This window comes from Otolemur garnettii, unplaced genomic scaffold (assembly GCF_000181295.1).
Source record: "Otolemur garnettii isolate 467f Iridium unplaced genomic scaffold, OtoGar3 scaffold00053, whole genome shotgun sequence".
Classification (NCBI taxonomy): domain Eukaryota; kingdom Metazoa; phylum Chordata; class Mammalia; order Primates; family Galagidae; genus Otolemur; species Otolemur garnettii.
The window spans coordinates 6753662-6777269 of NW_003852448.1; the positions used below are offsets into that span (position 1 = coordinate 6753662).

The following is a 23608-nucleotide window of genomic DNA, read 5'->3' on the forward strand; positions in this document are numbered from 1 at the left end:
TTTTTTTTTTTTGTGAGACAGAGCCTCAAGCTGTCCCCTTGGGTAGAGTGCTGTGGCATCATAGCTCACAGCATCCTCCAACTCCTGGGCTCAAGTGAGTCTCTTGCCTCAGCCTCCCAAGTAGCTGGGATCACAGGCACTCACCACAACGCCCGGCTATTTTTTGGTTGCAGCCGTTATTATTGTTTGGTGGGCCTGGGCTGGATTCGAACCCGCCACCTTAGGTGTATGTGGCTGGCACCTTAGCCGCTTGAGCCACAGGAGCCGAGCCTTTAGGGGTGTTTTATATTGATTTTGAACATTTCTTAAGCTTATTCTTAAATATTGATTTTTATTACTGTTATAAGTGGGTCTTATAGTCTTTAACTGGTTGTTCATATGTCAGTGCTATTGAGTTTTGTATGGTATTTATATCCTATTACTTTATTTCTCCTATTTAATTATCAATTTTCTAGGATTTTCCAAGCATAGTACCTGTCATTTCCAAATAGTTTTATTTCCTTTCTTAGTTGTAATCTTTGTTTTTATTTGTTTCAGTGTTTACATTGGTTCTAGAACCATGTTAAAATAAAGGAGATAGTCTGTGTTCTTGCTTTGTTTCTGGCCTTAGTAGGAATGCATCTAGGGGTCCCTCATAAAATAAGATGTTGCCTTTAGAATTAAGTAATTTTGTGATCATATTAGGGAGGTATCTATTCATTTTTATTTTTCTTAAGAGTGTTTTTTTGGAGACAGAGTCTTACTTTATTGCTCTCAGTAGAGTGCTGTGGCATCACAGCTCACAGCAACTTCAGACTCTTGGGCTCAAGCAATTCTCTTGCCTCAGCCTCCCAAGTTGCTGGGACTATAGGCATCTGCCCCAGCGCCTGGCTGTTTTTAGATACAGGGGCTCACTCTGGCTCAGGCTGGTCTCGATCTCCTGAGCCCAAGTAGTTCACCCACCTCAGCCTCCCAGAGTGCTAGGATTGTGGGTGTAAGCCACCATGCCCAGCCAAGAGGTTTTTTTTTTTTTTTTTTTTAAATAAGAACAGATTTTGATTTTTTTCTCCCAAAGACTTAATAAAGGACCTATTGAAGTATTTTTCTCCTGAGACCTATTAATATGTTCACTTTATTAACAGATTTTCTAATATTCAACATCTTTGTATTTCTTGTATAAGCCCCATCTGGACATACTTTATTTCTTTAATGTGATATTGGAGTTTGATTGATAATACTTTATTTTGGCTTTTTTGTATCTGTATTGTTAGGGGCATTTACTTTTAATCTGTAAACCTAGCAGATCTGTGGTTCCTCCTATTTCCCTTTTTGAGTGAACATTCTTTTAATATCAACCCAATAGTTCAAAAAGATAGTTACTTTTTATTCCTGTTTTAGATTGGAAAGTTGGGGTGGGTTATGAAGGCCCTACAATTTACCAGCTTTGTGCCTAGGATTTTAAGGGAGACTAGTTCACAAGCACAGAAAAGGTTTTGGCTGACCTCTGGCTGGCCTTGTACTCGTACTTCATAAACAGTTCCACTTTGGGCTGGGTGCCTATACCTCAACCGGCTAGGGTGCCAGCCACATGCATTGGAGCTGGCGAGATTGAATCCAGCCTGGGCCTGCTAAAACAAGTGACAACCCCAACCAAAAAATAGCATTGTGGCGGGCCCTGTAGTCCCCGCTACTTGGGAGGCTAAGATAAGAGTATCTGTTAAGCCCAAGAGTTTGAGGTTGCTGTGAGTTGTGATGCCACAGCACTCTACCCAGAGTGACAGCTTTGAGAGTCTGTCTCCAAAACAAACCAAAAAAAAGTTCCAGTTTGGTAAGAGTAAGGCTACTTTCTATTCTGAAAACAAGGAGCCACGGTTGGATTTTGATGTGGAATGATCATTTTTACAGTTTTAAATACCAAGTTGCATGAAGTGTGCCATGCTAATTAGTTTGAGTACTTGTTTGCAGTTCCTACTCTACCATGAAGCAACTGGAATACTGTTAACCCCATCCATTTGCTTTTTGCAATAGTGGGTTGAATAGACTTATTCTACAAAAGGTATTTCCTGTTCCTAGAATGTTTGATTTTTGAAGTTTGGGTTGCTATATTCTTAGTTCTCTTTCTTCCACATTTATGTTTTCTTTGGTGTTCCTCTCCCTTTCTACATTTTCCTGGAGTTTTTTGTGCTGATTTTGTGAGGTCACATTAGCAATTCAAAACGAATTGCTTTTTCAAAAGTATATATTAGTGTTACGAAAATGAAAACTTAATGTATAATCCACACATGAATCATTGATTGTAAAAAGGCTTACATCAAAAGTCAATTGCAAATGCATAACAAACTGTTTGTTTTTATTTTTCCTGGTGTTTAGAATTGCAGAATATGCATAGAGTGTGGCACACGATCTAGCGTTCAGTGGCACCACAATTGCCTGATATGTGACAGTTGTTACCAACAAGAGGATAACTTATGTCCTTTCTGTGGGAAGTGTTATCATCCAGAGTTGCAGAAAGACATGCTTCATTGTAATGTGTGCAAAAGGTAAGAAGATACAGTTATCCATTTACTTGTTTTGCCAATTTTTTCATTCATGTGATCATTTGCTCTACCATGTTGAACTTCTAAGCTTCTCCAGTCCTTTCAGAACTGAATGCTGCTGTTGTAGATGGAATTAAATTATGTTTTTAAGAAATCTCCAAGGCATGAGGAAGTAAATGGGCAAAAGATAAGACAATATCAGACCACAAATGAGAATTAAGAAAGAAAAGTAAAGAGGAAATAGCTTAAAAATGTGGAAGTAAAACTATATCAACATCTCTAATAACATCACAAATGCCAATTCCTTTTTAAAAGCCTTTGCAGTTATGAACCCCTGTAATTGAATTGTAATCTTTCTCCTCTCATCCTTTATCCTTCTTGTATCCAGCTTTTCACCAGTTGCCTCCCCTTTTCCTACATGTTAACTTGGCTTTAGAAATTTTTATTTAAATATACTTATCACTGCAGATGGGTTCACTTAGAATGTGACAAACCAACAGATCATGAACTGGATTCTCAGCTCAAAGAAGAGTATATCTGTATGTTTTGTAAACACTTAGAAGCTGAAATGGATCCATTGCAGCCAGGTGATGAAGTAGAGATAACTGAACTCAATACAGGTAAACTTGAGAACTTTTTTTTTTTTTTTTTTTTTACAGTGCCCTGCTACCCAGTCACCAGTATGTTACTGTTAGCAGAACAAGGGAATACTGTGTATCAGACACCATTTTATTCTCAATTTTGTAACCTTTAAATTGAACTTACATTGCTTGTCTCTGAATCTAAAGGCTAAAATCTAAAACAGCTTCTTTATGCTAGTCCTCTTAGTAATTGAATCCCATGTATAGTGTGCTTTCCATTTGTGTGTGTGTTTCTTAAGAGATGGGGTTGCATTCTGTCACCTATGCTGGCGCCTATAAGCTGTGATGATAGTTCACTACAGCCTCTGACTTCTGAGCTCAAACGTTCCTCCTGCCTCAGCCTTCCTAGTAGCATGTGCCACTACAACTAGCTATTTTTTTATTTTTCCTTTTTAGAAATGGAGTCTCACTATGTTTTTATTCAGGCTATTGTTTGTGTTCTCTAGACTTAGGATATTTTAGTCCTTAAATGTTAATTATCACCTCTTGAGCCCAAGTTTTGTTCAGGTATGGAACATTTTTGTAGTATCCTGCTTATATAAACATAGTGGCATGATTCTTGAAAGGTAAAGAAAAGATACTCACCAGATTGTTTTTTATTTTCATTAACATGAATGATAACTTTTACAATAGTTCTATTTTATCATCTGCAAGGGGTTTTAGTAGAAGCACCTTTAATTGCTAACCTTTTGTTTCACGGATGCCATCAGTATATCGCTGTAAAGTGTCTTTTTAAAATGTCAGTTACTTTTTTTTTCTTTCTTTTTCTTTTTTAGACAGAGCCTCACTATTATCCTTGGTAGAGTGCTGTAGTGTCAAGCTCACAGCAACCTCAAACTCTTAGGCTTAAACGATTCTCTTGCCTCAGCCTCCCAAATAGCTGGGTCTACTGGTGCCTGCCACAATGCCCAGCTATTTTTTGTTGCAGTTGTCGTTGTTTAGCTGGCCTGGGCCGGGTTTGAACCCTTGGTAACCACTGTGGTATGGGCACTGAGCCAGCTTTTAAAATATAAATACATATTTGGTTCAAAGAAGAAAAATCTGGGAGAAAAAAAACCTTAGCATTTTGGGGGATAATTTGCCCTCTGTAGATCAAAGCCAGAATAGTTGAAGTAATTAAGAAAACTGAAAAGCTAATTATGAGCTAATGAATAAATAATTTTCTGTTTAGATTATAACAATGAGATGGAAGTTGAGGGACCTGAAGACCAAATGGTACTTTTGGAGCAAACAGTTAATACAGATGTCAATGGTCAGGAGTCCACACCTGGAATTGTTCCAGATGGTAAGAATATTTGTATAATGAATATACTTTATTTTTGAAGAAAATATCTGCTGAAACTTGAGTATCCTACATAAAAGTTACCCAAGATAATAGTCACTGAAGAAATTGTTAAGAGAATTAATAGAACAGGCATGCATATGTTTGTCATTCAGCTATAGTCTAGATTTAATCATAAGTGCATACTTTGTTTAGGGATCATGTGATTTTCATTAAACCACAATTTGTATTTTTCTTGCTTTAGTTATACTTGTGATTGCTAACTAGAGCTGTTGTTGACTATGAAATGTTTCATGGTGAGATAATAACCATTTATTGTGTTAGATTGTCTCAGCTGTCCTTTTCAGGATTACTCCAGTTATTTTGATGATATTACAGTTAAGCTTTTTGCAATACATATTCATAATAGCTGTCACTGTATTTGAAGATAATTAATGAGAGACTGTGGGGGGGGCAAATTGCTTTTACGCCAAAAGCCTTTGTAGTATATGCGAAGTTGTATGTTGAGTTATATAGTTTGCATATATACATAAAAAGGGACACTGATATTTTGAAATTTGTTAAATTCACATATAACAACTCTTATTAAAAGTTATAACTCATAAAGATGTAAAGTGAAGAAAAGTGGTGTTAGAGAAATTTTGACACCTTGATTGAGATTCTATAAATATGTTGTTCATAGTTCAAGTCCACACTGAAGAGCAGCAGAAGAGTAATCCCCCAGGAAGTGCTGACACAGATGGTCTTCTCACTCCTGGTGAGCAATGTTTCTAGTGTCATTTGATTGAATCATAATTGCCTTTATGGTTGCTATGCAGATTCAAGTCACTGTCCCTTAAGTTAACTTTGCGAATTATCCCAAAGACATTTGCAGTTGTTATAGGTGTACATATAGCAAGTAGTTATAGTAAGTAAATCTTTTAATTAAATGATTCTTCTTTTTTTTTTTGAAAGAATGGCAATGGATCTAAAGGAGGTTAGTTTCTCTAGAAAGGGTTTTTGTATGTAAAAATATTTAATGCTATCAGATCTGTTATTTTTTTTTCTTTCTTTCAATAAATGAGGAATGGAAAGTGAGATTTCATTCTGATACTGGAACATCAGTAAGTTTTAATTACTGATTGGTAAATAGCAATTGAGGAAATAAGTGTCTTTAAAGTTACATTAAGGGGCATTTGGAATAAGTGCCTTTTATCTTCAGTCCTACTTTATAGAATCACTGTAGTTCATCCCAGTTGGACTTTTACATAAGATTGGGTTAAAAGTTTAACACAGTAATTAAAATTTACCAGTCAGTAACTACATTTCTGATAAATTTGCTAAAATTGGTCTCTTAGGTTATAGACAATGATGAAGAATTAGGGTTTTTTTCCAAAAAAAAAATCTATTGGGTGTTTGGGAAGTTCAGCCAAGTAAGCAAGATTAAGTCTTGGTAGTTACTAAGTCTGTTCTGTCCTGTTACTCGGTTGAATCTACAGCAGCATTGTATGGGTGTCTGCTATTGGAAGATATCTTTACATTTTACTGGAGTATTTACTTTTTAACTTGAGCAGCTCACATACCATCACTTATCCCCATTTTCTTAGCCATAAAGTATTATAACTTTACCCATATAATTTTCAGTCAGTTTGTAACTTCTTACATTGTAAAACATCATATCCCATTAAAATCATATTTTCATGAGATTTTATGGTTGGTTTGATTCTCATCCATAAATCATTGTGCATTTCAGTTTTTGTTAACTATAGTTAATCCTTTTAAAAATGAATATCTCAGTATCTCTAAATGAATATCTTCTGATTTAAGTCATGATTTTACCAAATTTCTTATACCTAGTTAAATTTTTTTTTAATGTATATATACATTGACATAAATATTCTAAATTTTATAGAATCATCCATAAAGAAAATAAATTCTGATTTGGAAAAGCAGAGTTCTCATGAAATTAATAGTGAAAAAATGGAAATGTCTTCTAAAGTGATGCATACTTGTGCTGAAGATCAGAATGAAGACAAAATGGAAGTGACAGAAAACATTGAGGTCATCACACACCAGATCATTGTGCCACAGGAGGAGCTGCAGTTAGAGGAAGCAAAAATAGTAGTATCTAAAGAAGAATCACTGCCTCCAAAATTAATCATTGGATCTATTACTGTTGCTCCACCAGAAACCTTGGTTTCCCCACATGAGGAAAATATTTCATTATGTTCTAAGGAACATTTGCTTATGGAAAGAGTACAAGAAGAAATGGAACAGAAAGAAAAACGTGAATTTTCTACGGGGTTTATGGACTTTGAAATGACTTCTGCAATTGCCGGTTATGTGAAAGATAGTTCATGCCGAGGAGACAAATCTATAAAATTAACACCTGAGACAGAGTCATCATTCTCTCCATCAGTGGACATGAGCAAGGCCAATATGTCATCCTCTCCAACACTGTCTTCAGACTTACCTTCACATGACATGCTGCACAGTTACCCTTCCACTCTCAGTTCCTGTGCTGGAAGCATCCTGCCAACAACATACATCTCAGTCACTCCAAAAATTGGCATGGGTAAACCAGCTATTACCAAAAGAAAATTTTCTCCTGGTAGACCACGGTCCAAACAGGTAGGCTGATTTTCATGATGCCCACAGAAAGATCACTGGAGTAGCTGTAGAAAATAAAGCTTTTGTTTGGACAGCAGCATACTCTGTCATCAGGTAGAACTTGGATATAATGGTGACTTGTGGTTTCTTCATGCTTTAGAAAATGGTATTAATGAGGAGTGTCTTCTTTCTGTCTGTCTTTGTCTTTCTTGAGAGAGAGTCTTTACCATGTTGCCATGTAGAGTCCTGTGATGTCATAGCCCACAGCAACCTCAAACTCTTGGGCTCAAGAGATTCTCTTGCCTCAGCCTCCCAAGTAGCTGGGACTAGAGGCGACTGCCACAAAGCCTGGCTATTTTTTTGTTGTTGTCATTGTTTAGCAGGCCTGGGCTGGGTTTGAACCCTCTAGCCTTGGTGTTTGTGTCTGGCACCCTAACCACTGAGCTATGGGCAACAAGCCATGAAGGGGATTTTTCATGGGCTAATTCTCTTCTGGGATACCCCCATGCTCCCTTCCCTGGACTTGTTTCAATAGTTTGGTGGATAATAAAAATAACTTAGAATTGTACCACTGATCTTCAGTAACTGAAAGGGGAGGAAATCTTTCTTCTTATTAGTATATATTCTAGCTTTTAAAGATGAGTTCCAGATTTGGGTGTTTTGGGGGTTGGAGGGGGAATAAAGGTTTTTGCTCTGTTCTGGCTGGAATGCAGTGGTGCTATCACAGCTCACTAAAACCAACTGTTGGCCAGTCCTTTTGCTTTAGCCTCCTGAGTGGTGGACTCCAGGTGCTCATGATACCTGGCTAACTTAAAAAAATTTTTTTGTGGAGATTGGGTCTTGCTCTGTTGCCTAAGCTAATCTCAAACTCCTGGCTTTAAGTGATACTTCCCCCTTGGCCTCCCAAAGTGCTGGGTTTACAGGTGCGAGCCACTATGCTTAGCTAAGTAGTTAAGAATTACTTCTTTTGTAAAATTGTTACTTTATGTAGTGTTTTTAAATTAACAGAATATCAAACAGATGACAAATGTTGAGCCACAATAGTAATTTTGAGTTCTAAATCTCATGATTAAGATTGCTTCCAGTGGTTAATGTTTGACTTTTTAAGGAATGATATCTTGACCAGGATCATCTAATTTTGAAATTGTAAGGCTACTTTTTAAAAATCTAACTTTATTTTAATGTGAAAATTAGTTGCCTCTAAATATAAAACCCATATAGGCATATATTTTAGTCTCTAAAGACAGGTTATCCCAAAGGCAAGTAGTTGCCACATGGGATTTAGTTATTAGATGCAGTAAACTAAAACACCCATCATTTCTGCCTTTTCCTAAGTATTTTCCTTGACATTTATTTGTGCTCTGTAGGAATTTTCTTTTCAAACTAGTTCTTCTCAGTAAATTACCCTTTTTTACAAAGTAGTTTAAATAATTATGTAGCTCTGATTCTGAAAATACTTTAGCAATGGGCAATTTGAATCTCAAATTTACTTTTGGTTCTGATGTTTTACATTCTTTAAATATACTGCATCATAAATTAAATGCTGTATTAAATTTTACTCCTTATTTGGAGACTTATATTCCAACCATACCCAGATTCAGGTTCAGTACATTAAGACTATTTTCCAATTGACTTTATTCCAGAATAATTTGTCTATATGTGTATGTTTTTCTTCTAGACTCATCCTACCCAATGTAGTGATATTTTCTGTTGTTTCTGCTCTTATTTCCTTTTAATTCCAAAATCTGGTAATATATACTTTCTATTTAGCTGCTAGTCTCTCCTTTGTACTTCATCATTTTCTAATAAGCTCATAAACAGTTTGTAGGGCATACTTTTCCTCTCTTCAGCTTTTAAGTCATCCAGTCTTGGTTTTAGTTTGTAGCATACTTCACTTGCTGATTCATCACTTGGTAATATAGTACTGTTATTGTGTAAAGTATGAATTAAATAGGATAAGAAAGCTCTACATTGGTGAGGTGCTGTGACCATAATTTCGAGGGAATATTTTATATGTAAGTGTAAATGTCCTCATGTTGAAAATACTGAAGTTCATTATTCTGTTACATAAATGTCTTTGATATCAGGCATTTCTGTGTTATACTTCTGATTTTATTCAGTGTTTCTTTCACGTGTCCTTTGTAGTGGGAACTGGCTATAAAACAAGATGGATTTTCATGGCAGTGATTATGATGTAACAATATTCTTGGGTTTCAGGTATCTTTTGATAACATTTCCATATTTTATTGAATGTTACTAGGTTTTTGGTCTTTATAGTGAATACCATTCAACCAAAGAATTGTGGATTTAATTTGTTGAATGCTGACCATTAAAAAATGATTAGATTTTTGTTTATCTTAATGATTTTCTGGTATCATATGAGCTTCTCTAGGAATTCACTTCAAAAGTAAATGAATAATTAGAAACACACAGTCTCAGAGATTCAGGGTTTGATGTGTTATCTGTTGATTGTATGATCTAATGTTAGCTGGTAGTAGGCAAACTCAGTGCTGTATAATATATAATGTAACACTAAGTACATATGCAACTTTAAATTTTCTAATAACATTTTAAAAAGTAGTTGACATAAGCTTTAATATTTTACTCAATCGGGTATATTCAGAATATTTCCTTATTTTAATTAAGCTTAAAAGTGAACAAGATACTTTTTATTTAAAGGACATCTCAATTTGGAGTAGGCTGTATTAAAAGTGCTCAGTAGCCTGGTGACTAGTAGCTGCCTGTTGAACAGTGAAAGGCAAAGCATTTTGAGAAATGCGAAAACAGCAGTTCCAGAATTGTCGAATTTACAAAAGTACCAAATAAATTCAGGATTAACCATTTAAGAAAGTTGATCGCTTTCACTGTTTTTAAGGACTTGAAGTGGAAATATTCTGCTTTCTCTGTTGCTCATAGGACACATGTCAAAACAGAGAACTTCTAAACATAGGAACAAATTCATTCGGTACATTTTTTTTTTTTTTTTTTTTAGACAGAGTCTCACTGTGTCACCCTTGGTAGAGTGCTATGGCGTCCCAGCTCACAGCAACCTCAAACTCTTAGGCTTAAGTGATTCTCCTGCCTCAGCTTCCCAAGTAGCTGGGACTATAGGCGCCCGACACAATACCCAGCGATTATTTTTGTTACAGTTGTTGTTTAGCTGGCCCAGGCCGGGTTCAAACCTGCCAGTCTTGGTGTATGTGGCTGGTGCTGTAACCACTGTGCCATGGATCCCCAGCCCAGTCTGTACATTTGCAATGTACAGTTTTCAACATACAATCCATGTAGGGGGAGTTTTCTGAATGTGAGGCATCAGGATGCAGAAAATGGGACTTCTATTTTGGGTATTAAAAGTCCGTTATCAAATGACAAACAAAATAGAGTTATTTTTCCTTTACAGAGGTTAGTACTTAAAGTTTAGTGGTTTGTATTGTGCCTTTTATATGGAAAATTTTAGATACTGTTTAGTGAGACATAAGTTCATTTTCTTCATGAGGTGTTTCAAATGTATCTCAAATGTATGCTTTAGGACCATACTGACTTACAAGAACAATGACACGTTTTCATGATGGGTGTGAATTCTTCTCACCTTTTTTAAATTTTCTTGGCCCCCCCCCCCCCTTTCCTTTTGAGACAGAGTCTCTATTGCCCTAGGCAAGAGTGTTTGGCATCAGCCTAGCTAAGAGCAACCTCAAACTTTGGGGCTTAAGTAGTCCTCCTGCCTCCTCCTCCCAAGTGGTTGAGACTACAGGCAACCACCATGATGCCTAGCTAATTTTTCTATTTTTGATAAAATCAGGGGTCTTGCTCTTACTCAGAATGGTATCTCATACTCCTGAGCTCAAGTGATCCTCCCATCTCAGCCTCCAGATTCCTGGGATTTACAGGAGTGAGCTACCTCCCCTGGCCTTTTTGCCCAATTTAGATACAGTATTTCACAAAGATAAGGAGAAAAAATTAAATGTGGTGCCCACTAGGAGAAGGAAATTGGCAGGATTGTTTCATACAAATTATCCCAATGAACCAGTTATATTTTCTGATCTTTTATTGAAGTTATGAATTTATAAATGCTTTTTTTTTTTTTTAAGAGACAGAGTCTCACTTTGTCGCCCTCTGTAGAGTGCTATGATGTCACAGCTCACAGCAACCTCCAGCCCTTGGGCTTAGGTGATTCTCTTGCCTCAGCCTCCTGAGTAGGTGGGACTACAGGCACCCGCCACAATGCCCAGCTATTTAAATGCTTTTTATCTTGTTTTTGAGACAGTTTCACTATGTCACCCTTGGTAGAGTGCTATAGCATCACAGCTCACAGCAACCTCAAACTCTTGGGCTCAAGCAATTCTCTTGCCTTAGCCACCCATGTAGCTGGGACTACAGGCACCTGCCACAACGCCCACTATTTTTTGTTACAGTTGTCATTGTTTAGCAGGCTCGGGCCAGGTTCAAACTCACAATCCTTGGTATATGTGGCTGGCACAGTAACCATTGAGCTACGGGTGCTGAGCCACTTTTTAGTGTTTTTTATAGGAATGTCTGTTTTGAGACTTGGGTTTGATATTTGAGCCCAAGAGCCAGGCGTTAATGAGCTGTGATTGAACCACTGTATTCCAACTTGGGCAATCATAGTGACACCCTGTCTCTTTAACAAAACTGTGTTTATTGAAGCTGTCACGTACTGTAATCATCTAGGGGGCTTTTAGAACACCATTGTGGTAGCCCTGCCCTAGACTGATTAAAACACAATCTCCGAGGGTTTTCTTCAACTGGAACCTTGAAAGTGGAGTCCTGAATTAGAGAAATATGTTACTGCATCAGACATATCTGTACAGGAGGAAATGCTCGTAGTAAGTAGTAGAAAATGGAGCAGAAATTTTAATTTACTATAGTAAATAATATTTGTTTTTATTTGTCTTCATTCCATTTCTTATTCCATGTTGCATTTATCCATTCTAATTCAGAAATTCTGAGATTATAGTAATCTTTCTTTATAATTTTATAATACATATTTATCAGATTTTGCATGAAGAAATTTAATGTAATCACATGACTGCAATCTAGTTCACTTTCGTGTGCTAATTGTTTTCATGGTGGTGCTGAAGTGTAAATATATCTATGATATATTTGCAGTAAATATTTCAAGAAAATTTCGTTAAAAAATCCTAGGTACAAGATTTTAGACAAATGATAAGAACTCTTTTTTGAGTTTTACTTTTCGGTCATTTCTTATTGTTAACATCATATAGATGAGGAGCTTTCTGTTAAGTTCTAAGACTGAACCCTAGGGAGTAGTTCTCACAGATAAGGTGAAATTTTTTTAATAGAGTAGGTTTCCAAAAAGAGTATCTCATTAGAACATAACCATTTTCCCCATTACTTTGCAAACTCCCCATTACTCATTAAGTAATTTTATTATGAACCATGGAATGTTATAACATAGTTGTATGCTACAATAGCATTGTAATTAGTTCAAATTAACATACCAGTTTCATCATCTGTTCCTGTGAAAGAAAAAAACAGACCTCCAGAATGATGAGCTTATGGAGTATTGTAGATTGAACTTTTACAAATAAAGTATTGTTCTTTCTTTTAAAAATATAATGTATGCCCTTTTTGGTTTCTAATGCAAATCCTTTAGCGAGAGGCATTAGTGTTTTGGATTTTATTTAGTTTTTGTTTTTTAGTATATGTGCTGCCGAAATGAGCACTTAGTTTCTGTTTTTTAAAGAAAGAAATTAGATCTGTAATCATACTCTCTGAATAAGGAGAGATTCAGTTCTTGGTAAGATGTTTCATGTTCAGATTTTAATTTAAAAATTTGATTATTTCATATGTGCCCTTGAGGTTACATCAGTGAATTTTGAAATGTTGCTTTCAGAAATATATATTTCTTTAAAGGAAAAGAAAATGACCCTGGATAGTTTTAATTGTCCATCCTTTAATACGAAAGAGGTAAAACCTACATACTGGATATTTTTAAAGAAGGTATTGTTAGTAAATATACATTTCCTATTCTTTGTGGGGAATAAAAAGTATTCTAGTTTAAATACTGTGATGCCTTTTAAAAAAGTGACTTTCTTTGTTTTGTAGTGTTTTATATCTGTTTCTCCTAAATTTTATACTTGAGCATGAATTTTCATAGCATAATTGTGTAGAATCAAAACATTATCTTTCCATTATTGTGTGACACTGAGCAAGTTATTTTGTGAACTGGCTCTTTAAATTCTTCATGAAACTATCATGGATGTTAGAATTTAATGATAACACATGTAAAACACCTGACGTACAGCAAATGCTACTGCATACTTTCTCTTGCATTATAATGTGGACATACTGTGAATAATGAAGTTAAAATGGAGACTTGAGAAAGATGTAATGATTGTGTATTAAATGTAGCTGTGGAGTGGGAGTCCTACACCCGAACAGATTGACCAGCAACTATTGGTACTGAAATTTACCCGTTAAAATAACTTAAGGTCTTGACCGTGTCACACCTTGTTATGATAAACATAATATGTGGTAGGTTTCCCAGTGCAAAGTCAAATGGTGGTTGTGCATTAAACTCAGCATGCGTGGTCTGTGCTGCAGCAGAGGAGACCACAGTGAGCTTAGAGGAAAGCAGAGAAGGCTGGAGGAAATACATAGCGCGAGGTGGCCAGCTGAGGCCTGCAGCTAGAAGAGTTCAGGACTGAGCTCTTGCCACAGAGATGGTGTAGCCCACAGACAAGGAGGTGTCAGCAGACCTTAGGCAGAGTTTCAGGCCCTATCACAATTTTCTTATTTTGAAAATAAAAACAAGATAAATAAAATGTTCATTTTAAGATTTCCCATGGAGGGTATAAAGTCCAAGAAGCCCTAATATAAACCATTGTGGAACCATGGTTTTAAACCTAAAAACTATCTGGGCATTTTGGAATGTCAAGCTAAAGACACACAGATGAGAAACACTAGACCTCCTTTTAGTTTGCTTGTGCTCATGGTGGTAGTTCTGAAGCCATTACCATTCCTAACATCAGCCACATTTTTATTCTGAAATGATCAGAGGCTGAAGTTGATAACAGTTGTTTCTGTACTTAGCAAATCACAGTTTTGATTTCTCATTCTACTTGATGTTGACCTCAGTTTTTTGTATACTAGACTACTTTATGTAAAAAGAGTCCCATAAGTAATAATGTGAAGTATGCTGCTATAGCCCTAGTGTACTTATAAGAGTTTATGATACATCTTTTTATATTTTATTTCTTGTACTAGTTATCTTCCTTTCTGTACTATCTCTTCAGTGTTTTTAATTTTCCCTGAATAAGACTTATTGTTTAATAGCAACCTGGGTTTTGCATAATATGTTGGAAGAGTGTGGGTCCAGGGTTTACTTAGCCCCTCTAGGTGTGAGGTTTACACTTAAGATACCACCCGTTCTCTGACGGCTTTTAAAATTGGAATCACTCTCGGGCTGTGATCGGGTGGTCATATTTAACAGTCAGGAGTAAGATTTATTTGACTTTTCGTAGAATGTTGCTCCAGTAGTCTGTTTTGCACCTGCCGTTATTGTTCCCACCTCCCTACCCACAGGCCTTTGTAACACCTGTATAACTACAGAGTTGATAAGTTTACATGAGAAAGAAGTTTTATACCAACTTTAAATTATCCAACCCCAATAATTTTGGGATAAGTATTTTGGGATTCTAATTCAGTCTCTGCCAGGTAGTGTTCTTTTATGTTATATGGGATTTGATAGCAAGTTGGTTCTGTTTAGCTCCCTTTATAATTTACTGATGGTTACATTTTGAACTCTGTTGCTCTTAATTTAGTTTGTAGCTAGTTTAAGAGTAAAAGTCTGAGGGCTTTGGATAAATCAGTATTTTTTTATAGGTGAAGAAATCCAAGATTCTCTAGGCTATACCTAGAGGGATTAATATATTTCATAGCTTGGCACAGTATTTATTGGTGAATTCATGCATGCATGCAAAAAGGTAATAGATGCTTGGTGGAAAAGAATAGATGTTTGGTAAGTGCTAAACAGAGTGCATAACACAACAACGAACACAAAGATTTTGCCTTCTCATATTGCTTATAAGTCCAATGGCAGCAGGTGATTAACAGAGTGATAAGTCCAGGAGAGTTGTTGGAAGGAGAGCAAGTCTATTACAGGTGCAAACAGCCTTTTCTGAATGGTTTGTATAAGTTCTTTTGGATCAAAAATGACATCTGTAGGATAATTTATAACTAAGCTCTGGTAATTACAGCTGTATTTTAGTTTTAATGTCTAAAGAATATATTAAGTAATTTCTTTCTTGTCAAAATATCTAAGTATAATCATAATTTTCTTCAGTCCTGTAAAATTGCACATAATCTTTTCTAGTGTCTTATGATATACTTATTAAAATTCATAGTGTAATTATCCAAGCTTTTATTATATAAGTTCTTCATAGCAGTTGAGTGGTTTTCTAATTATTCCTGAAATGGCATCCAAACATTCTTGATCTATAAAGCCCTTCATTTGGTTCATCCATGTTATATGAAATGTAAATGCTTTTTGAAATGAGATACATTTTTGGCATTAAAGCTCACTTTTAAAATTATGAATAATACATATAATAACCAAAAAATTCCTATTTTTGAAACAAAATTATTCAGTTTTATTTTTATCTTAGATTATGATTTTGTGGTATGCTTTGAGAACTGTCTACTGACATAACATTAAACAATCTACCAAAAGGAATTTGAGGTGTACACTAGCCAAATATCCTCAGAGAACAACCAGTGGAAATACTGAGAGAACTAAATTCAGCTATCTCTTGCCCCCACACACTACCACTAAACAAAACTATAAATAATAAAAGTCCTTGGGTCATGATGCAATGAGAAGATACTGAAAGGTATGTACAGGCAATGTGGATTCATTTTGATTCATTCATCAAAGGCTTCCTGATGAAAAATATTGCTGGTCATACCTGAAGGTCAGAGGAAGGCAGCCATTCAAAAGATGGAGAATGCTGCATGTTTGAAGGAAGGAAGCCAGGGTCGCTGGGGGCACACCCTCAGGGAGACAGTGCCACAAGGCAAGGAGGCTAGAGAGGGCTAGTGAGAAGGGTTTGTCTTTTGGATTACACTGAACCAGTTGAAGGATTTATTTATGATAGGTTAGACACTTGGTTCAAAAGCTGTGTCGATTTGAAAAGTTCCTCTGGCAGCTTTGTGGAGAAAGGTGAGGAGAGAAGTGTGAAAACCAGTAGACTATTACTGGTAGAAGCACAGAGAAGTGCAGTGACCAGTGGTGGACCCTGACAATAAATTCTGAGTTCACTGATGATTGGCATACGTGGAATGTTAAGGGGGAAGATTGAAGGGACCTGAGGAGAGTGACCAGGGGAAAGAACATATACACATGACTCCCAGCTTTCTGACCAGAAGAATGGATGCCATTCATTAGGGTGGAGACTACAAGATGAAACCAGTTAAGGGGGAACATGATACATTTAAGAGGTTTTGTGTGACAAAATGGAAATGCTAACAAGGAAGTTGAAAATCACCTCAACTTGGAGATCTCAGAACTAGTTAAAACTTAGAAATGTGACTGACTATGGGCTGTAACAACTTCCAAGATGATGTTTAAAGTCCTTGTTGTAGATAACATCCATTTATGGTCTAGGCTTCAGCCCTGGGAAAACAACATTGGGGCTTGAAGGTCAGGTAGAGGAACAGCTTGAGTAGGAGATGCAGAAAGCCCAGCAGGGAGGGCAGTGGAATGTCCACCAATGTGTTGCTGCTGAGTCCAGCTAAGCTGTGGCCAGATGTTAAATGAGAACAGAGAAATGGCCTTTAACACTGAAGAGCTTGGGCCAGTAACGGGGGAAGATGCCATAGATATAGAGCAGGTTGATCTGATGTGGGAAAGGGAGATTATACACCTGCTGTGATTGCTGTTCAGTGAAATCAGCATAGCCATTGAGCCCATTTTGGATAAAGCCAGGTCAGATTTGATGGGTCAGGGAGAGTAAAACTGAAGAAGAGTAATCCTGGAGGGTGAAGAGTGTTTGTTAGAGTAAGTTTAATTGCTGGTCTTCAAATGCCATGTGGTTTATATGTGTGAATCAAAATGTAACCAGTCTCCCCCTTGTGTGGTTTTTCTCAAAATACTGTTATCTTATTAACTATGTCTTCTCCCGAAGAGTAGTCAAGCTCATCTTTCTATTACATTCCTGGTAGTATTTATGTAACTAATAGGGTACTACTTGTTAATTTGATAATATTCTAGAAACCTGGTAAGTGCTATATATCTTGTCTTAAGTTTTGGTCAATAATTGGTAAAATTATAGTGTGCATTGTGGAATTACCTAATTCAAAGTAGATACTTTGACATTTGTTTCATGTTTTTCTTTAGAATGTTACCTTTGTGGAATAAACATTTGCTGTTTGGCCTCTTCATTAGATGAGCACAGATTGTTGCTCAATGTAAATACTTAGAAATGAAATGCCGGGTGGCGCCTGTGGCTCAAAGGAGTAGGGCGCTGGCCCCATATACCAGAGGTGACAGGTTCAAACCCAGCCCTGGCCAAAAAACTGCAAAAAAAAAAAAAGAAAAAGAAAAAAAGAAATGCCTTAGTTTTATTTTAATTATTTTAATAAGATGCTATTTCCTGTATAATTTATCAGGTACTTCAGAGATTTTAATTTGCAAATTTAGGACAATTTGCTTTAATATTCTTTTACTTGTTAGGTCAGTCCCTTGGATGTAATGTTCATAAAATATTCATACCATTCAAAACCAAACCCCACAACTAGTGGTCACTGAAGGAAGAGTAATTGAATGCTAAGATTATAATGGTGTTTGCTTCTTAAGGTTACTAACTAACTTTAACGTGTGTGCGGCTATTAATCACTCACCTTTCTAATTGCATTCTTTGGCCTGCTGGTTCATATTACAGTAATAAAACATCATTTTTTATGGTTATCCATTTTTCCTTCTACTTAAAGAATTAGAAGAAAATAATCCCCAAATAGGTTTTTAGTGTTAATTCTTAAAGAGTGATGAACTTTTATTTGCATTTTCGTACAATAATTGGAGTTTATGAGTCAGTGTTGATGTCATGTAAACCTTAATTTTAAGTGTTTTGTTGTTGTTCTATTTCAACCAGATTAAAATATTTAATGTAATTTGTAGCAGCAAACTTTTAAGTTATACTTAATTTTATAACTTTAAGTTACATATTTAATCATTCTAAGTAATACGCTTATTTTCTCTATTTTGAAGCAATTTGTCCTAAATTTCCATACATTTGCATTTGTTTTTGCTGTTCTAAAACTCTTTAGTTGCTGGCTTTGACCTTTTCTGTTGCTGAGTTTTATACATCTATTTTCTCACCTGCCATATCCCTAGGGGGCTTGGAGCACCCATAATACAGTGAGCCCACCTTCCTGGTCCCCAGACATTTCAGAAGGTCGGGAAATTTTTAAATCCAGGCAGCTTCCTGGCAGTGCCATTTGGAGCATCAAAGTGGTAAATAAAATTGCATTTACATTCATATGTCATTTCTTACTGGTTTGTTTTGTTCTACTGGATGATAAGAATTAAACGTTTCTTTTCTAGATTCAGTTCCTAGAGTCACTTTCTTAAATCTAAAAATTTTAACATAATAATATGCTTGAATTTAAAAAGCTGGATTTAGGAGGAAGTTAAACTTTAGGTTTACAAGTGAAAATTTTTAATCTTTTTTATGGGTATTCTTTTTGTTGTAATTACCAGCACTTTTATGACCTGTAGAACAAAAGGTAATTAAGGACTTTTTCATTCATGATACCATTAAATTTCGTTGCCTCGAAAAAGACAAAAGAAAACTTCCATTAATACATGGGGTGACCCAAAAGTCGCCAGGGGAAGTTGTAGCTAACTGAATGTACATTTATTTACAAAGTATTTATTACAGAATTCACAAAATTTTATGAAATACTTTCTCCATGTTGGCTACCACTTTCTGCGCACACGCACAATCTTCTTTCCCATTTATGGCAAACATGCTCCAAAATACATGTGTATCTGCTGTTGCAATTTTTCCTATGTATGGCGACTTTCAGGACACCCTGGATTATGTTCTAATGGGGAAAAAATACTAGAATTGTGGCAGATTTCATGGTCTCTGTTAATACCTTAAAATTATAGGGCCATTTTCCCATGTCATTGGTTGATGACTGTGCTAGTCCTTGAAGTAAGTTAAGTAGTTTGATGCATTTTGAAGAGAAAATTAATTTTTAAAAGTATTATTTCCAAAGCTAAAATACTTCATTTGACTAGTGAAGACAATTTTTCTTCATCTTCTACATTTACTATAAATCCAGAATATGGATGTTTAATTTAGACTAATTTGAAAGAGTTCCACATTGCAATTTCTTAACTTTTCTATCACCCTGATATCCAAAGTGTTTAGGTATAAATATTTGTTTTAAGAGTGTAGAAGATGACTTGTTTGTAACATATAAACTTAGACACCACCAATTTTCACTTTTTCTTAGGAGGGTCATCATGGGATACTGTGGGAAAAAAATTGAGAAGATTACTATAGACCTGATTTTTAAATTTCTGACTTGTAAAAGATCTTTTTTATGTGTAAAGAACTTTTGTTTGTATAAACAAAACAAAACAAGCTGTCTATCCAACTATACCCCATCCTTCTCTTGTTCAGAGAAGGTGATGTGCCTTTCAAGGGGTGTAATGGAGGGAATGGCTAAGACAAAAGGCATTTTGAAGTTGGAAGCTTTGTTTATTGCAACCACAGGGGGAAAACCCATTCTCCCCTCTCTTTTGTTCATGTGCAACAATCAATTTTTTTTTTTTTTTACTTAGAAACCATTTTACTAAATAGGAAGTGAGTTTAGCATTTTAAACTATGATAAGTGACATCAGCTGAAGCTCTAACATAGTTTGTAACTTGTTAGGAGACAGAAAGATCAGAAAGTATATTCCTAAGCAATGTACACAATATATCTGCTTGTTTAAGTGCAGAGTTTTCTTTTCTTTCTTTCCTTTTTTCTTTTTTTTGAGATAGAGTCTTATTTTGTCGCCCTCAGTAGAGTGCTGTAGCATCACAGCTCACAGCAATCTCCGACTCTTGGATTTAAATGATCCTCTTGCCTCAGCCTCCCAGGTAGCTGGGACTACAGGTGCCCACCACAACACCTGGCTATTTTTTGTTGTAATTCTCATTGCTGTTTTAGCTGTCTGGGGCTGGATTTGAACCCACCACCCTCAGTATATGAGGCCAGCACCCTTACCCACTGAGCTACAGGTGCTGCCCTTAAGTGCCAAGTTTTTTTGAGGAGTAGTATATAAATCTGAGTATAAAGAAGGGAAAAGCCCCATACCCTGATACTTATGCATTAAAATATCAAGAGAATTTAACGTGTTTTCCCATAGGACTTTTTCCTGGGTAAAAACATCAGATAAATTTCCATTCCAAGTATTTATTATTTAGATGATTTAAATTTAAAGCAAGGCTATTACCCTTTTGTCAGCTTTCTTACACTCTTTAAATCAGGGGTCCTCAAACTTTTGAAACGGGGGGCCAGTTCACTGTCCCTCAGACCGTTGGAGGGCCAGACTGCAGGTCCCGGAACAAGTCAGCTGCTAAGCAGGACAGGCAGGGGTGGCAAAAACACCCGGCGGGCCTGATAAATGTCCTAGGCAGGCTGCATGTGGCCTGTGGGCCATAGTTTGAGGGCACCTGCTTTAAATGATTTTTTTCTCTAAATACTATGGTTGAATAAAGTAGACATGTTCAATTCATGAGACAGCTATTGAATACTAAAGGAAATGGACTTAATTTTAATAACAGAGGAAGAACATTTTTATACATGAGCAAAAATAAACTTTCATGCAATGTAGCAGTACAGAATAGTGGCTACAAACTAAGGACTCTGGAGCCAGACTTGGTAGCTTAATGACCTTGAACAAGTTACCTCTTTATTCCTTAGGACACCTATCTAAAATGGGTATATAATAAAATAGTGCCTACCATATGGGATTAAGAGTAAAAAAGTGCTTAGATCAGTACATAGTTAAGTATTTAATAGATGTTAACTATTACTATAATTACTTAGACCATTTAGGGAGTTTTCCTTGTTCTTTATGTTGAATCCAATTGGTCCCATGTCAAAATACCTGGATTGGGATGTAGCTGTTCTAGTCACCTAGAATGTAGGATTCTGAAATAGAAAAATAATGGACTTATCCTCACAATGATAGACCTAAAGTTTGATTCTAAGACTATAAGCATTCTATTTTTAAAGTTGTGGAATATATATGTAAAGATACAAATAATAAGCCTGGTCTCTTAACATTTATCATCTAATCAGAATAAAAGAAGCGAGTATTTGTGTAACATTTAAGAACATGTCTTTATCTCACTGACTTTTAAATTTAAAAATCCTTTTGGGCTGTTACAGAACGTTGATTTTCTCTTATCTGTTATATAGGGCCGGGGATCTGGCTTTCCAGGAAAGAGGAGACCTCGTGGTGCAGGACTGTCAGGACGAGGAGGCAGAGGCAGGTCAAAACTAAAAAGTGGAATTGGAGCTGTTGTATTGCCTGGGGTGAGGCTCATTTCATTTATATCTGCTGTAATCTTTAAATGTCAATGAATGGAGTAATTGCTTGCGTAGCAAGTTTAGATCATAAGAATCATACAGATAGGCTAAAATTTTTATTTTACTATATCTCTACTTTGTGTTTGTTTTTAAATACCTCTGGTCAGGTTTTCTTGTAGATTTCCTACCTTCTCACTCTTGCTTTCTTTTCTTAGCTTTCTCTTGACTCTTTCTATGTTAATCCTCTTCAGATTGCTAACATGTGATGTATTTGCTCTTCTTTTTAAAAGATACGATTGATAAATATTTGTCTGTTGGTATCTTACGAGGCTTTCTTTAGATTTGTGCTAAAATCTAATTGGTAACTATCAGCAAGTATTTTATTAGTAATTTTACTATTTCACTGAAATCCTGTTCTTCAAATAGTCATTTGAAGTTAGGATGTAGGTGAAATTTTACTGCTAAACTAGGAATAAGAAAACTTAGATTCTGGCACAACCTCCTGGGTGAAGGGCTCAACTGCAATTTGGACTTTACTTAAACACAAACAATGTAAGTTAATCATTTGTTCCCTCATATTAATCTGAAATAAATAAAAAGGAAAGTTTAAAAACAAGGCTTATTGTATAATTGATAATAAAATAAGCTATAAATATTTGACATGTACAGTTTTGTAAGTTTTGACATATGTATGTGTCTTTGAAAATCATACCTTAGCACAGTAAATAGGTTCATTCCCAGAGTTTCCTCATGCCACTCTGACTTCCCATGCCACCTGTCCTTGTCCTCAACCAGTGACTTACCTGATTTTCTTCACTGTAGATTAGTTGACATTTCCTAGAGTTTTATGTAAATGGAATAACAGAATATACTGTTTTTGGTCTGATTCATTTCATTCAGCATAATTGAGATTCGTCTGTGCTGTTTGTTGTGGAATATTTAAAATTAGAAATCCTTCCCTTGTTTTTAATATTAGGGAGAAAGCATTTAGTTTTACGTGATTAAGTATTGTGTTAACTGTAGAGTTTTTTTGTTTTTTAATAGGCATCTTAAGTCAGTTTGAGGAAGTACCTTTCCATTCATAATTTACTGAGAATTTTTATTTATTTATTTATTTTTGAGACAGAGCCTCAAGCTGTCCCCGTGGGTAGAGTGCCGTGGCATTACAGCTCACAGCAACCTCCAACTCCTGGGCTCAGGCGAGTCTTCTGCCTCCACCTCCCAAGTAGCTGGGACCAAAGGCGCCTGCCACAGTGCCCGGCTATTTTTTTTTTTGGTTGCAGCCGTCATTGTTGTTTTGGCGGGTCCGGGCTGGGAATTCGAACCCGCCACCTTAGGTGTACGTGGCTGGCGCCTTAGCTGGTTGAGCTATAGGCGCCGAGCCTACTGAGAATTTTTATTAAACGGAAATATATGTTGACGTTTTTTCGAATGCTTTCTTATAGTTTTTTTTCCAGCCTTATCAAAGTATAATTGACAGATAAAATTGTATATATTCATGTACAACATGATGTTTTGATGTATACATTGTGAAATGATTACCACAACCAAGCTAATTAACATGTTACCTCACACAACGGTCTTCCTTTTTGGGGATGAGAATATTTAAGATCTATTCTCTTAGCAAATTTCAAGTCTATTTTTTTGATATGGTGAATTACATTGATTTTTTTTACATGCTAAAGCAATCTTGCATTCCTGTGATAAACTTTACTTGGTCATGATACTTTGTCTTTTTTATATATATTGTTGACTTTATTCTAAAATTTTTAAGTTTTTTAATGTTTGTGTTCATGAAAGCTATTGGTCTGTAGTTTTATTTTCTTGTAATGAATTTGATATCAACATAATCCTGGCTTAATAGAATGAATTGTGATGTATAATCTCTTTAGTTTTCTGGAAAAGTTGTGTATAGTACTAGAAGTATTTTTTTTCTTTATATTATTTATAAAATCAGTGAAGCCATCTTGGCCTGGGTGTTCTTTTTTTTTTTTAACAAATACAGT

The 23608-nt window shown here is 35.9% G+C and overlaps 1 protein-coding gene across 6 annotated transcripts in view; it reads left to right on the forward strand.

The window, feature by feature from the left end:
- The window catches only part of KMT2C (lysine methyltransferase 2C), a 218552-nt gene that overhangs the window by 96920 nt on the left and 98024 nt on the right, over positions 1-23608 (forward strand). For all 6 annotated transcript variants that reach the window (XM_023514453.1, XM_023514454.1, XM_023514457.1 and 3 more), the window contains exons 9-15: positions 2350-2519; positions 2985-3136; positions 4329-4442; positions 5122-5196; positions 6331-7049; positions 18403-18522; positions 21492-21608. In XM_023514453.1, coding sequence (XP_023370221.1) covers positions 2350-2519; positions 2985-3136; positions 4329-4442; positions 5122-5196; positions 6331-7049; positions 18403-18522; positions 21492-21608 — 1467 coding nt within the window. The remainder of the gene's footprint in view (positions 1-2349; positions 2520-2984; positions 3137-4328; positions 4443-5121; positions 5197-6330; positions 7050-18402; positions 18523-21491; positions 21609-23608) is intronic.